The following is a 15,095-nucleotide window of genomic DNA, read 5'->3' as shown; positions in this document are numbered from 1 at the left end:
TTCAATTATTTGTTCAACTTCAGCCAATACACTATTGTTAGAAGGATGCCATGTCGAGATTTCCAGCGATTATCTAATAGCTATATGCGATCAAAAGCTAATAGCCAGGTGCTAAATACTGTACATCACAACTTTGCCTTCGATATTTTTCACAAATAAATGGTTTCATGACAAACACCATTTTCCTAACAGTCACACTCATACCCTAACATCAACCATACGTTATCGACACGAGACCTTATGCCGGATGACGACACTAAGCCCAGAAACCTTAGGAGGTAATCGGACGGTGGGAAGCCGTGGACGACAGATACATGAGCAGTTTGCAGTCATGGAGGAAGTCATGGCGCATTTCTTTCAGGACGTCTTCTGCGAGTGGGAGAGGGACGTTCTATATGCGGGGTACGTAAGAAGAACTTTACTTTGAGTCTGGTCTTTATAAACTTTATTTACTTACTGGTCTACTGATAAAAAGGATTCAATTCTGATCCTAAATTTGTTTATCGATTAATCTTTTATTACTGTAAGTCGAAAGAACAATACCCGTAAAACAATAACTTTTATTTTTTTTTTTAAAAAAGGATAAATTATAAATATATCATTTTCTTGGCCGAATCAAAGAATAAACTAATAATATTGCACAATAAATAATTAATTATATAGTAAAAAATAGTTATATTATTAATAATATGACGAGATTCATTTTATAAAATATTAGTTGAGAGGCAATGAGTACATTATTTCATTACTAAAAATATCTGTTGTTTTTTTTAAAGTAAAAAAAACATTTTATTAGTTTTAGAAACTAATTAAGTAATTACCTATATAATATAATTTACTTACTGTTGCTATTATAGTATATATGTGAAAAGAATAATTCTGAAATATTTACAGATAATAATGCTTAGTATTATTTCTTTTTACGCGATCCTTGTAAATTCGAACAAGTACACTCGTTTTCAGTCATAAATCGAAATTTTTATTAAACATTCACTTATCAATAATAATCATATCAATTTTACATTTTATACTTTATATAACATTACGGTCATCAAACAAATTCGAAGTCCGAGTTTTTAACGGAAAAGTATGTTTAAGGTCCCTTGAGTCCAAATAACTGAGTCTCGCAAAACGTTTTGCGTGTCTATGGTTAGCTTAGCTTAGAAACAAAGAGTAATAACACAATTTAGTTTACGTATTAACGGCAGGCGTCGTGGGCTTGGGATGTTAAAACAAATTATTCACCAAATCGACTGAATAAATTTTACATATTTTTTTTTTTTTTATGTTTTCATCAAAAACAGCTCGAATTATTTTGATTAAAATCGTTATATCAATGTAAAATTAAATCATATTTAATATCTGCTTACTATTGTCATCATTGAACTTGTCTTAAAGGATTTGAATGCTGAATTTTTAAAAGAGGTTTTAGTATTGAGGTTTTTAATATATTTAATTTTGTTTATTTAAAAAAAAAACAACCATCCCTCATTGTTAGTTGTGAAAAAAATAGATAAATATAAACTATGATGTGATTTGATAATTAACTAAGAGGAGAAAAGAGGAGAAGCATTTTCTCACGTAGAAAAGAAATATTTCGAGAACAAGATTAGTAATGTAAAATAATATTATACAATCTCTCTCTCTCTCTCTCTCTCTCTCTCTCTCTCTCTCTCTCTCTCTCTCCCCCCCCTCTTTTAGAAGCACGAATATAATTTTTGTTCCTGCCAAGTATACAACGATTTAACAAAATATAAGCCGAAATGCAATCGGGAAAGATTGGGAGATCTCGGTTTTCCCGTTTGTATTGGGTGTCTGATATTTTTCTTTATTTATACATAAAATTCTTTAATATTTTGTACTTAAACATCATTTATTATTGGTAACACTGAAAACAGATTATTTATTTTAAATAAACAAAATTGATATTACTTCAGAGATAGATTGTTTTCAAAATTCGTCAATTAAGCCCGTTTACTCTATTTTAGTTACGATAAGACCTGCCTGGTATTAAAGGCCACTTCATTGTATATCAATTTACCGAATTAGTCCCTGGATAGACTACCCCAAGGCATGTAGGATTGCCAAAAAGTAACTCTAATACGTTAAATTCAAAATAAAACAGTTTTTTTTTTTTTTTTTTTTTTTGTCAGATGTCCCATTATTCAAGCAAAGCAATGATGTAGTCACTTTATTTTAAAACTAAAAAAACAGACTAAAAAAAAAATCAGATAAGTTGTTGATCATAAGTGAATTTAATTACATTTGAATTTGAATTTAAAATATGGTGATTCATTCATCAACTAATATATTGAATTTTAAACGAAAGCTAGTCTAATACTTATAATCCTTAATGTATTGAAATAATCCACATTTATCATAAATATTTACTTTAAATTTATTTATTTGTACAAGACCTAAGCTGCAATATCCTTTCAGTATAACTCCCGGTAGTGTCACGATGTGGTATTACCTTTTAAATTTTATTTATACCATAGCTATGAAATTTAATTGCTCCATTGTTGGCAATCGTTATGAATATGTGATTATTTTATCTGGAATATAGTAGGAGATATGTTTACTTTTTAAAAATTCGTAGAACATTTTAAAGTTTAATCGAAGAGTAGTAGTAAAACTTCATGATCCAAACTCATGAGATAAATTACAAATTTATTAAAGGCAAGTCTGATATTTCGAATGATACATCATGTCGTGTACGATCAACCATAGAAAACATTGAAAGTAGTGTATTCTAAAACTTATCATGTCGGGTTGCTCCTGGTTCTGGCTGATTAGGAATCACTGGAAGAAGAAGGAACCCGTTGTCGAGGAAGGACGCTTACCAAAGAAGTAAGTTTATAATTCTTTTAATGTTATATTTTCGGAGAAGGAACTCGATGTTTAAACTTTCTTAAATCTTCTTAAAATTCTAACAAGAGAGACAAAATTACTCAGGGATAATGAACCATCTGTCACTGCCAATATCATAAATGCTTTAACTTATTAAGTCTGCTTAGGAGTCCCCTTTAAAATTATGAAACGCCTCTTCCTTTTTGGAACATTATGTCAGCAAAGCATTTTTTGGCTATCATTTCTTATAAAAAAAGAAATTATTAGAAATTTCATTTCACAATAGAAAATAAAAGTCCTGAAACACAAAGATACAAAATAAATTCTATTTTAAAATATTTGGTTTTAATAAACCGTATTATAAATACAAAAAAAAAAATATGAAAATATAATAATTTTATTTTTATAACTTTATTCCTTCTTTCACAAATGAATTTTGTTTTATTTGGTAGATAGAAAAACTTCATTCAAAAAATGTAGTACTGTTTAAATGTATTGGGTTGCTAAATACCCAGCATACTAACACTAAGACAATTTTTATAATCTATAGGCATATTACAGTCAATTTATATTATGTCATAGTTATACAAGTTTTTTTTTTTATCATTTTTGTCCTTTTATTTATTTTTTTCTATACTTTATTAATTTTTTTTTAATCATTTTTTCCCATGATTTTCTTCCTTAGAAACATAGAATAAAATTAAAACAAAAAATAAAATAACAAAATGTACACAAAAAAAAATTTTTTTTTTTAAAAATACATATTATTGTAAAATACGTATTATCGTATTTTTGCACATAAGTTCTATTTAATTAAAATCTTAAAAAAAAACTCAACAATTATCTACAAAGATAATACATATAAAATTAAGAAAAAATAAATATTAAAAAAAGTAATATATAGTATATAATAATTTGAACCCCTACTACTCATGAAGGGATGACCTACTACCCCATGAGGGTTGAGTACTTTCTAAGAAAGCATTGCCTTTTGAATAACGGTTAGGCAAGGAAGTGATTTTTTCAACATCACGCTCAACTAGATTTTACCGCAATTAACGGAACCCACTTTATGAGGCTGTGTGGACCTCAGGAGGACTCCCCATAACCCACAGGGTTGACTCACGGCTACAGTGTAACAGAAAATAATTATCTGCCCAGCTGGATTCGGATCCGGGTCCTTGGAGTTAGAAGCATTGTGCCACAGTTCCATCGCGCTTCCTTATATACAATATAATAGATAAAAGTAATTCATAAAGCAGTAATAAATGTATGAAAAAACAAACAAACAATAATAATAATAAAAAAATCCATTCATTGTAAATGTGTTTCTAGGTACAAATCATTAATACAGTTAATTAGTTATACTGTGTGAAATGAGAAACCAAAAGTAATCTTTTAATTTTTAAAAAGCACCTATAGCTTATTTTATTTATTTATTTTTTCTGTTGCCTTTATTTATTTATTTTTTATTTACACAATCCCTCTTGGTCCCCCTACTCTTCGATTTGTTTTTTATTCAACGATAACTTTTTTTTATATACGGATTAGAGACGTATTTACGCTTCATTGATTTGAATACAATAAAATAAATACTACGGAAGTTTCATCTCTAAAAAAATGAATTTAAAAAAAAATATATTTTAAAGAACTTCACAACCTCTATTTATAGGTTATAGACAAGTTTTGTATTTTTTTTTTTTTTATACGCCCTCTATCAACAGCAGGAAATTGTTTTATATCTCCAGTGTGTGACTGTCTTTAAAATTAAATTGTTTTTCAAAAAGGCGTCCTTATAAAATAATAAGTTCTTTAAATTATAAAATAGTTTTATGTTTTTAGATTATATATAATTTAATTAATTCATATTTATTATTCCAAAAATACATGAAATCATAATGAATCTATAGTCAATGGATGGGGTCATTGTTAATCCTACCATTTTTTTCAAATTTAAATGACATTATCTAATTACAAATAATTAATTTAGGAATATTCAGCCTGCTCTTTCACTCGCTCCAGGAAAAACCATGGTAAAACTATTTATGCGTTTTATTCATGTAATTATTTACCTCATACTGAATAATATTTTTGCATCCAAAATTTCATTCACACTATAAGTCTAATTGAAACGTTACTAAGTACTCTTTGAATTAATAAAAATATTTTTTCTTTCATTTTTAAAAATTGTTATATATAGCTAACACATTTGCTATAAAGTCCATACAGGACTTTACACTGCATTAATTATACAGGTCTTTTTTTATTTTTTTGTTGAATTTCGGTGACGTTAAATAGATAACGCCAAGATGAATAGAAAACAGTGTAAATATTTACGAAATTACTCATAAAATTCATTGGAATTTTTCAAAGTACTTTTTTCCACTTTTACTTTCTACCGTTGGTTAATTTATAATGTTTTAATATTATTTTTTTCAATAAATTTTTTGAGGTTAAAACTCCCACTCAAAAACTTAAAAATTTGACTAATTATGAGGTTTATTAAAGTACATGAATATGGGACAATAGTCCCGAAACATTGTGCAAATTATGATGATTTAGAATAAATCATTGTTTCATTAACAAATATATTCAAATTGGAAGTTTTTAACCTCAAAAAATGTATTGAAATTGACTTATCAGACTTCCTAAAAAGAAAATCCAGAATATTATTTTTTACAAAACACCACATCCCACAATTATTTAAGATTATCTTTTTGTATAGTTTTTTATTTTTTTTTTGTCGTCGGCAATTTTGAATATTTTGTAATTTACATATACCACTCGAACATGAACTACCCACAATGTACGGTGACATTATCAAATTTTAAGAAAAATTCTTAGATTCCTTTATTTTCTTAAGCAGTAAAATAAAATATTTTATATATAATCCTTACTCTGTCTAGAGACTGGTTATCACTGTTCAAACAAATAAACCTTATTCAATTTCAGTCTCAAAACAATTTATTTCTTTATAAGTCTTACGTTTCGGCCAATTCGGCCATCCTAAAGAAAAATTTTAAACGTAAATAAAAATTTTAAACAATTGTACGAAAGTACGAAACGTCGTACTTATAAAGAAATATAATTTTTTTTAGACTAAAATTAGATAAAATTTATTTTATTTAAACATTATCTTCGACGTTTATGTAAAAATTAATTTATAAGCTTTTAATTTTCTAAGTTTAAAACAAATGAACATCGTAAAAACGTATAGTAAAAATAAAAGCATTAAAAGATAATTAATCCTCCCTAATAGTTCCTTTTTATTCCTGTTTTTTCATCCATTGCTTTTCAATGAAATCTAACTTTCTAACATTTAAGAAACAAAGCGAAAGCTGTTTGCGGAGATCGCTTCCAATTTTTTTCCTGCTGAGGAAGAAGTGAGAAAGGGTCGATCAACTGGCTAGGGCACTATCCTTCAACATCAATTCCACCCACTATACGGAAAAATCTAGAAAATGAAGTCCTACGCTTATCTATTTTCTATTCATGTCCCATTAACTTTGAAGAGCTATAATCTCGGGATATTAATCAACTGTAGACTTATGAACTTTTGCATTAAAATAAATGTGTTGTACTTTTACATAGATACAATTATTTCTGCGTTATTTTGAGTCATTGATAATTTAATACAACCACATTTGCAATAAGGAACCAAACAATATTTTTATGACATTCCGTTTTAAAAAGTAAATCGATATTTTTCGTTTCACAACATAACTTGAGTATTCCTCTACAATAGCGGTTCCCAAACGTTTTCATTGTGGCATTCTTGTCGGGCTAAAAAAAATCTCACACCCCTGAAGACCTAAAAAAAAAAAATGAATATTTCCTATTTTACTATTATTTATTTATTTTTTTTTTTTTTGTAATTTTTAAGAACGGTATACGCTTGGGTCATACCAGGGTGCCATAACACCCACTTTGGATACCATTGCTCTCTATCACAGATATATGATGGTCAGCTGAGTCAAGCTCTTATAAAAATTTTATTTTTATACATTACATTTTTGAGAATCATTATTATTGTCGGATTTAAGTAATCCGATTTTCTCGGTTAATTTTTGGATTTATATAAAGTCGGGGTCGGGGGTCTCATTTTCTGATGCCCCCCCTTGCCGCGAACACCGGAAGACCCCGAAGACGCCGCGACTGCAATGCCGCCCCAGCTTTATCATGCAGGCTAGGACCTGGCCTACCCCTACCATTACGTCAGGCTCCAGGACACGCTGGCCAGCCCTCGAAGAGAAGACACGTCTTTTACAGACACGGGGAAAATACATGGCATTCACCATTTTCGCCCACAGCACACCTGGACGAGAAAGCGGCCCAGAAGACGTCACCGCGTCGGCGAAAACGTCATTCATCAGATAAGCGCATTAATTAGTCTATGAGACACCCCATTGCTTTGTTCTAATATACTGTTAAATACAAATAATTTCAACTAACTCATATTAATCATTATTGCCCCTCCAGGGAATTAACGTTGTAGATTAAACATAAAATATATGCATGTTATTAGCGAAAGGTCTCACGATTTCCAGCCCCCCTTTTCCACACATTTAATTTAATCATAAAATTACATTCGGGACACCTGCAGTATAGCACGAGCAGGTCCCGATGTATACAATTATATTTGCAACATTATTGAGGATAGATTTTAAATTATTGAAATTAAAATAGTTTAAACAGTGTCTGATCAAAATATTTAAATTCAAAGAAAGCTGCTTGTTGCAATTTTTGGTACAACGCATTTCCGTGTATCATTGTACCTCACAGTTGAAAAGTAGTTCACAGTTGGCCGATCAACATATGGAAAAATTTCTAGAAATAGTTTTAAGTAATTTTATGTCAAATTTTAAATTTTTTTCGAAAATGGGTGTTAGATTTTATTACAATTTTCATAGTATTTTTATTAAAATAAATGTGTACCGTAAAAACCCATGAAGAGTCAGGGGTATTTTTTGTAAGGAAGTACTATTACTAGACCAATGGTTGTGCAAGGAGGTGATTTAACCACCAGATTTTTACTCAATGATGGGAATCCACTTTTATGAGCCTGAAGGGCTCCTGAACCCATAGAGCTGACTCAAGGCTACAGTGAAACAGATAATAATTATCTACCACGGCCAGATTCAAATCAGGTTTCTTAGAGTTTGTAGCACAATTAGTACAAGAGCCGGGAAGAAAAAAAGGCAGTTATCTCACCCCAATTTTTTATTACTTTAATGAAAACTAGGTATAATTACTAGCCAAAATTGATGAGTCTGCCAAGTATAGGTAGGGGGAATAAAAAATGATGGCTGTTTCAAAACCATAAAAAAACATTAATTTTTCATTCTTAGCTCTATATCTTACAAACTATCAACAACACTAGAGAATCTAAGAGAATGTCATTTAAAGAAGAGTAAATTTGCTAAAAGATTAGCCCTAAAAGAGCTATTTACCTCCAATTGTTCTCGAGATATAGCTTTTTAAAAAAGAAAATTTCTTAAAAATCTACTGAAAGATTAGTAGTTAGTAAATTTATTTTGAGAAATCTATATCTCAGGAACTATGTGATGTACAGATGTCTATTAGCACTCAAATTAGAGCTAGTTTAATGAACTATAAAGAATTTTATGACCTTTACCTTCATAGGAATAGTAGTTTTCATGATATTTGCTAAAATAAATTGATTTATAGTTGTTCGGACGATAAGTTTGATTTATGAAAAACTTCATTTCAGAAACCATTGGACGTACAGATGTCTGCCAGTGCTCAAATTAAAATTAGTTAAATTAAATAATTCTTCATGGGTCATAGCTAGTCTTCATAGTTCAGGTTTGATATACACCACTTTTATATTCAGGAAAATTTTCAGAAGTTTTCTCTCTCTGTTTCTTCCCATAAAAACAGAATCTGCTGAGTTAGACAATACAGATACTGTACTAAGACTAAAAAGTGATATTAATTTTTTTGTTTTTTAACAAATCGACTTTATTAATCTACTAAGTGCTCTTGGAGCTCAATAAATAATTGGCACCAGCTTTATAAAGGATTTGCAGGGGTTACAAAGTAAATTAAGAGCTATTAAGCCATTTTAGCCTTTCAGGAACTTAGTACAATCACTGGGTCAAGGGTTAATGTAGCCTTCAATTTAATATAATCTACCCTAGGATTCGTATTACCACTTCCTATATTAGAGTAAGCTAGTTCTGTTTTAGATTGGAGGAAGATAGTTCGGGTGATGGTTATTAAAGTTTTCAAAATAGTAACAAAAAATTATTTAATGTTAATCAACGTTTCACCCCACTTTGCAGGGCTTCATCAGAGGTTGGTTGGTAAAGCTAGAACTAGAACCAACTAGTTGGTACAGAACACCATTCTTATCAGCCCTGACGAAGCCCTGCAAAAAGGGGTGAAACGTTGGTTAACAAAAATAGTTTTTTGTTACTATTTAGAAACCTTTATTGACCACCACCCCAATTATCTTTCTCCAATCTACTTCACAAGGTCAACTATCTTCTTCCAATAGTTCTGTTTTAGTTTTATTATTGAGCTTGGTTGGCTTTGGATAAATTAGGACCTGAAATACCTTCAAATTCAGCCTTAACAGTTGATGCTTCTACTTCTCCAGGTATCGACGCAGACAACTATGCGACTACCTTTCATCTCTCATCTATGCCTGCGCCAACAAGGACAACACAGAGGAAACATGCGACAAGGCAATACTAGGAGCCATCCAATTCCACAGAAAGAGTAAGCAGAAGAACAACAATGTCTGTCTCATGGGTAAGTATCACAATGTCCTCTACGTTGCTGCTAGGATTGCCTTCAATTTCAAGCTGAAAAATACCTCTACGGTACAACAGCTCCTCCAAGAGATTTTCGACTGTGAGCAAACCTTCGAGAGGCTTGTGTCTGGTGAGTCAGAAGATTTAGTACTGTTTCTATTACCATATTATGGATTAATGGTCTTAAGGTTTATGTTGCATGAATCAAGAGTCATTGCTATGGGAGAGATATAGAGGCCGTGTCACCCTTCCTCTCCCCCCACCAATAATGTAAAAACCAAAAAACTTAAGAAATTCAAGAAAATTATGGTAAAATGTTTTATCCGAAGAATTAGTAAAATTTAAAACCAATACTTATTCCTCTGGGGTTAAGAAATTGGAATATATACTATGATCACAGATATAATTTTGTTTGATAAAAAAAATATATCGAGAGCTCAACATTTGCAATTTGCAATAGATAAGTGAAAAGTTAGTTATTTAGAAATTATTTACATAAAATAAATATTTCAGAATGATTTAGTGATAAAAATTATAAATTAATTCAGCAATTACTACTTTTCAGGGTTTTGTCCTCATTAAAATCCCAATCAAGTAATCAAAAAATCATTTATTGAAGATATATTTCATCTAAATAAATATGAAAAAATATTTTATAATATAAATAGTTGTGGAAAACTAAATATTGTAATATTGTTGGGAAATCCAGTGAAAAAAGTTAAAAAATTGAAGATTGTATCCCCTTTTCACAGTTAATTGCTAAAGTAACGGCACTGAGCTAAATAATTTTAGTACTCTGTACTCTCAAGGTCCTGCAACTGAACAGGAATCTCACTCCTGTCAGAAATGAGAGATATATTCTTAATTACATTTCTTATAATTCTTATAAAGACATTTATAAAATAATGGAATCAAAATGGCCTGTGTAGAATTGTTTAATTTTAAAAATATTTTTCAAAGGCTCACCAAATTATTGATAAATGTTTTTCATATTATCTATCATTAATGGTTCAGTAAATGAAATCTACAACCAAATTATTTTGCATACTTATATGAAAAACCATACTAAATAATTTGAGTTGCAAATCTATTGGGAAATAAAATTGTGATGATGAATATTATCTTTTTTGTACAAACATTATGGTTATTTCCTCATAAGTATTAATATTATAGTGATGTACATATAATACAATTAACAAGTATTTTTTTCTTCTTTGAAATATCTGAATTAACCTCTATATTTAAAAAAAAATCAAGAGCATGTACATAAATAGGTTAGCTAATTATTTTTTTTGTTTACATTTACTAAAATTACCCCAAATATCAATGATCTGTGCTATCTATGGTAATTTCATGTACTTCAGGACCATACCTGATGCTCAATACCTCCCTTGTTTCTCTTTCAATGGTAACATTGTAAAAAATATAAACTAAAATATTAATTTCTTTATAAGTCTGACGTTTTGGCCTATTCGGCCATCCTCAAGGACAATCTTAATACAATTTTAGAACCCCATCATTTAAAAAACAACAATGATGTAAATGTAAAAATTGTATTAAGATTTTTCTTCTTCCCAAATGTTTTGGGAAAATTCTAAATGTAATTTATTTGTAATTTTGTATAAACAAAAAAAAAAAAAATAGTAATAACCTCTTCGCATTATGGCTTAACTACAAATTCTTGTTTTTTGAACTAGGTTTACAAATCTCAAATTAACAACTGTAATTATCTAATTATATTGATTTGTTTATTAACAAATTTATCTTATTAAGTGTAAGATGGGTACTTGAAAATAAAACTGGACATCTTGAAAAATTTTTCTTTATAATAGAATGAATTAATTTAGATATTAAATATTATAAGTAGTAATCCCTTCCTTTTTCAGGTGCTATCTTTGGGCCGAAGATCTGTAGTGCCTTTTCAGGCTGGAAAAGTGAATTTGACAATAGAAGCGAGTGTCTGCAGGCACTAAAATACTTTCTGCATCACGCAATGTTAGCTCGACTTCAGTTCACTCTCCATGGAACAAAAGTCAGGATGGCAGATGTACCCTTACAGACTTGCATGAGGGCCAGCCCTGCAACAGTGGCCATACATGCTCAGAGGCCTGATGTCTTCCTTCTTCTTGTGCAGTATGGTGCCAAGCTCCATCAACTGCCATATGTATGATTAACCAACAGTTCTTTCTTAAAATAGTAATAAATTCTGTATTGAGAATTCTAACAAAGACATGATGGGATACAATATTGACTCACTGTATATCCAATCTTATAATTTCTTATGCTTGATTACACCAGCAAGTTATGATATTGATATGTTTTGTAGGTGGGAGAGAATATCTATGCTCATAAAAATTTTATTGGGTAAATTATTAAGAAGCCTAGTTCTCATAATTAAAAATAATTTGTCAGAAATATTTAATCTCTGAAAATGTTTACAATGTTTAAGAAAAATCAACACTGGTAATAATACAACTGTTATTATCCAAGTTCATTTTATAAGATGAATTTATCTAAGATATTATTTTAATTTTGATTTCTTAGATACCTTTTTAATCAGTCCATTCATAAAAGTCCAAGTTGTCACTTCAGAGACATTGCTCCAATAATTTGCTGGCTGAGAGGGACAAAATGACTTCAAGGGACAAAGTTCACAACAATTTGGCCAACTTTTCATCTATATTAAAATATTTTAATTTTTCCCAGCTTTATTTTAATTTTTCCAACTCTTTTCGATGTGAAATATGACATTCTATCTATAAAATTACAATTTCTTAACTTCAGAAGTACTAGTATTGGTTTTAAATTTTAGTAAATCTTTTATAATATTTTCCCCCAATTTTCATGGTTTGAACTAGCTTTCCAAATACCTCAACCTTTGATTTTCTCATTACTGGCGGGAAGGTTGATACCTCCCTCTCCATCCAAGTTCATGGTGATGTCTCTGTGTAAGATCATCAAATATTCTGGTAAACTAAGGGTTCCATTTAAATAATGCAAACAAGAATACAACTAATGCAACATTATAAATGTAAGTTAATAGACCTCTTCATACTATAAGCATACCATGTATTACTTACTGTCTTTGTAATTTTTGGTACAAAATTTAATATAGCTGAAAATCTTTCACTCATTTAAAATAATTAATTATTACTTCCAGGGCCTTATAAGCCCACTAGAGATGTTGGATGAGATGATCAACAGCCATTCAGGAGTAACTTGCCACATCTTCACCTGCAGGAACATTGCTGCTGTCGTAAGGCCTTCAGGTGTCGAAGGTTGGCCTGTTGCTAGCCTCAAGCACCTCGCTCGAGTGGCCATCAGAGAATCCCTCAATGATAATTTCCAACTACCTGCCGGGATATATCTCTTACCTCTGCCTAAGAGTCTTATCAGGTACATAAGCCTGGAGGGAGAATGATATCATGCTTATGGATAGAGAAAAAAAAAAATAATAGTTTGAAATAAAATTCAAACAAAAATAAAATATTTATATATGACTACCACTGACAAAGTGTTTGATATTGTTGAAAAAAAAAATTATATTCATGTTAATGTCAAATAGTTGTGTTTTCCTTTTAAATCCTTTACTTTTTCAAGATTATTTATAAAAATAAAACACCAAATTAATATTTATCAGATCTAGATTAAATATTAGTGATTGTCAGAGTTGTTTGGTCATCCTTCTGTTGTATTTTGCAATTTTATTTTGTTTATATCAGATTTAACAAGGTAGGTCCAACATAAGACTTTATCAAATTTTACACTTTAATGCCTATTATCTAATTGTCTTTTTGATGAAATAAATTGCAAACCAGTATGAAAAGGAATTATGGAGCTATTTAAACTAAAGTGAAAAAGTAAGTTAAAAGAAAACTTTATTATTTTGAAGCTTTTCTCAACTTTATTAAATATTAAAATTCTTAAAGACATGAATGAATGAAAGACATGTTTCTCTTTTGTGAAACATCTTCCCTATCATTCACACTTATGGAAAAGTACAATTGTTAATCCAATTAATCAAAAAGGAAATTATTAATAAAGAAACAAATCTCCTTCATGAAAAAAGGTATTTTGATTTTAATAATATTATAGAAGAAAGCAAATTTTTTATGGTTATGTCATGATGGCTGTGTATGATTAATTAGTTCTTATTCCAATTTTTGAGATGAATGGTGCTCTATATCAGAAGGCTTTGACAATGTGTGTACATTTGGTAGGTAACTGAATTGGAGATGAATCGATAGGATTAGTTTTACTGAAACTAGTCATCAATCCAATGATGGAACCTAGCCATCAATGTACTAAAACTTTCTAAATATAATTTTATTTAAATTAAATTTAATATTTTTAGCCATTCTTGACTCTTGACCCAAGAAAATATTTAGATTTTTTTAGCTCCAAATGAAAAGTTTTATTTACTTTAAGGAAATTAATTTTATCTTGATAGATTTTTCAAAGTACAGTAAAATTTTTGGCCTCACAGAACAATAATCTACTACCACTGCTATATTTTGAAGTTAACTGTAAGAAAGCTGCTTATCATGAATGATATTTATAAAAAATACCTGCAGAGAATTTGTGTTAAGAATCTCATGATAATAGCTATGCCAGAATAATTTAGTAGATGAGTTCTTATTTTTTTAAATTCAATTTGAAGTGTTCTTTAATTAAATTTGAAAAATTAAGCAGTTTCCTCCCTTTACTTTTTTATTCTCTAATTTTTTATATGTTGTTAATATTTCAGGAATTATTGTACCCCATCTTCAGAACTACATTGCTCACATAAGTAGTTTATGTGAAGATTACATATCCTTTGTGTATTTATTATATTGTTCACAAAGTTGTAAGGTTATTTACTATCAGCAAATATTATTGCATTTACCATGTATTAGATGATTCTGACTTATCTCTATCTAATTTGTTTTGAGATGCTTTATTTGATTCTTCTTTAGGTTAGTTTTAGAAGTAGCAAGCATTGATTCAAATAGGTTCTCCTTCAACTTAATATACAGCAGTGTTGAGAATTGTTTCTCATGCTAATCTAAAGAGTTGACTGTACTTTGATAAAGAAATCATCTAAAACATATGTAAAAGCTTGAATGAATAGTGATTTAAAACTAGTTTGCAAACAGAAAATAAAAATTTGCATCAGGGGCTGTAGAAATGAAAAATCTTAAATATTTTCTAGGGTTGAGAGAGCCATTAGTTTGAAAGCATTATAACATTAAATATGTTATAAGTTAATAATTGAACAAAGAATAACAGAAGAAAATTGCATTACACAGTCATGAATTTCCTTTAACATTTAGCCTAATTAATGAAGTTATATTTGATATTTGATGCTTGGATGAATTTAATTAAAAAACAAAAATCAAATGTATTTAAATAGCAAAATCCTTTAGCTTTAAAAAGTGAAAAAAGATGGATAAAATAGTAGGTCTGGTCTTAATGGAGAATTTCTTG

At 29.5% G+C, this 15,095-nt stretch overlaps 1 protein-coding gene across 2 annotated transcripts; it reads left to right on the top strand.

Moving 5' to 3' along the window:
- Positions 1–300: 300 nt before the first annotated feature.
- On the top strand, positions 301–13,191 carry LOC106686601 (uncharacterized). 2 transcript variants are annotated; one of them, XM_024362412.2, is made up of 4 exons: positions 301–402; positions 9,473–9,759; positions 11,516–11,793; positions 12,790–13,191. In XM_024362412.2, exons 1-4 carry the CDS (start codon positions 332–334, stop codon positions 13,048–13,050), a joined length of 897 nt encoding a protein of 298 aa, XP_024218180.1. In that variant the 5' UTR covers positions 301–331; the 3' UTR covers positions 13,051–13,191. The 2 variants fall into 2 exon arrangements, with proteins under 2 accessions (XP_024218180.1, XP_014285476.1); XM_014429990.2 differs by lacking the exon at positions 301–402 and adding an exon at positions 2,451–2,850.
- The last annotated feature ends 1,904 nt before the right edge of the window (positions 13,192–15,095 follow it).

This window comes from Halyomorpha halys, unplaced genomic scaffold, assembly GCF_000696795.3.
Source record: "Halyomorpha halys isolate HHAL.00 unplaced genomic scaffold, Hhal_1.1 Scaffold845.1, whole genome shotgun sequence".
NCBI classification, from domain to species: Eukaryota; Metazoa; Arthropoda; class Insecta; order Hemiptera; family Pentatomidae; genus Halyomorpha; species Halyomorpha halys.
The sequence above is the reverse complement of the archived record's forward strand: the minus strand, read 5'-3'. Positions and strand labels throughout refer to the sequence as shown.

Excerpts from the sequence above, each read along its gene's own strand:
- LOC106686601 (XM_014429990.2), top strand. The coding sequence starts at position 2,765 with ATGTCGGGTTGCTCCTGGTTCTGGCTGATTAGGAATCACTGGAAGAAG. Across the intron at positions 2,851-9,472 it reads GAAGGACGCTTACCAAAGAA|GTATCGACGCAGACAACTAT; the intron begins GTAAGTTTATAA and ends CTACTTCTCCAG. Across the intron at positions 11,794-12,789 it reads AGCTCCATCAACTGCCATAT|GGCCTTATAAGCCCACTAGA; the intron begins GTATGATTAACC and ends TATTACTTCCAG.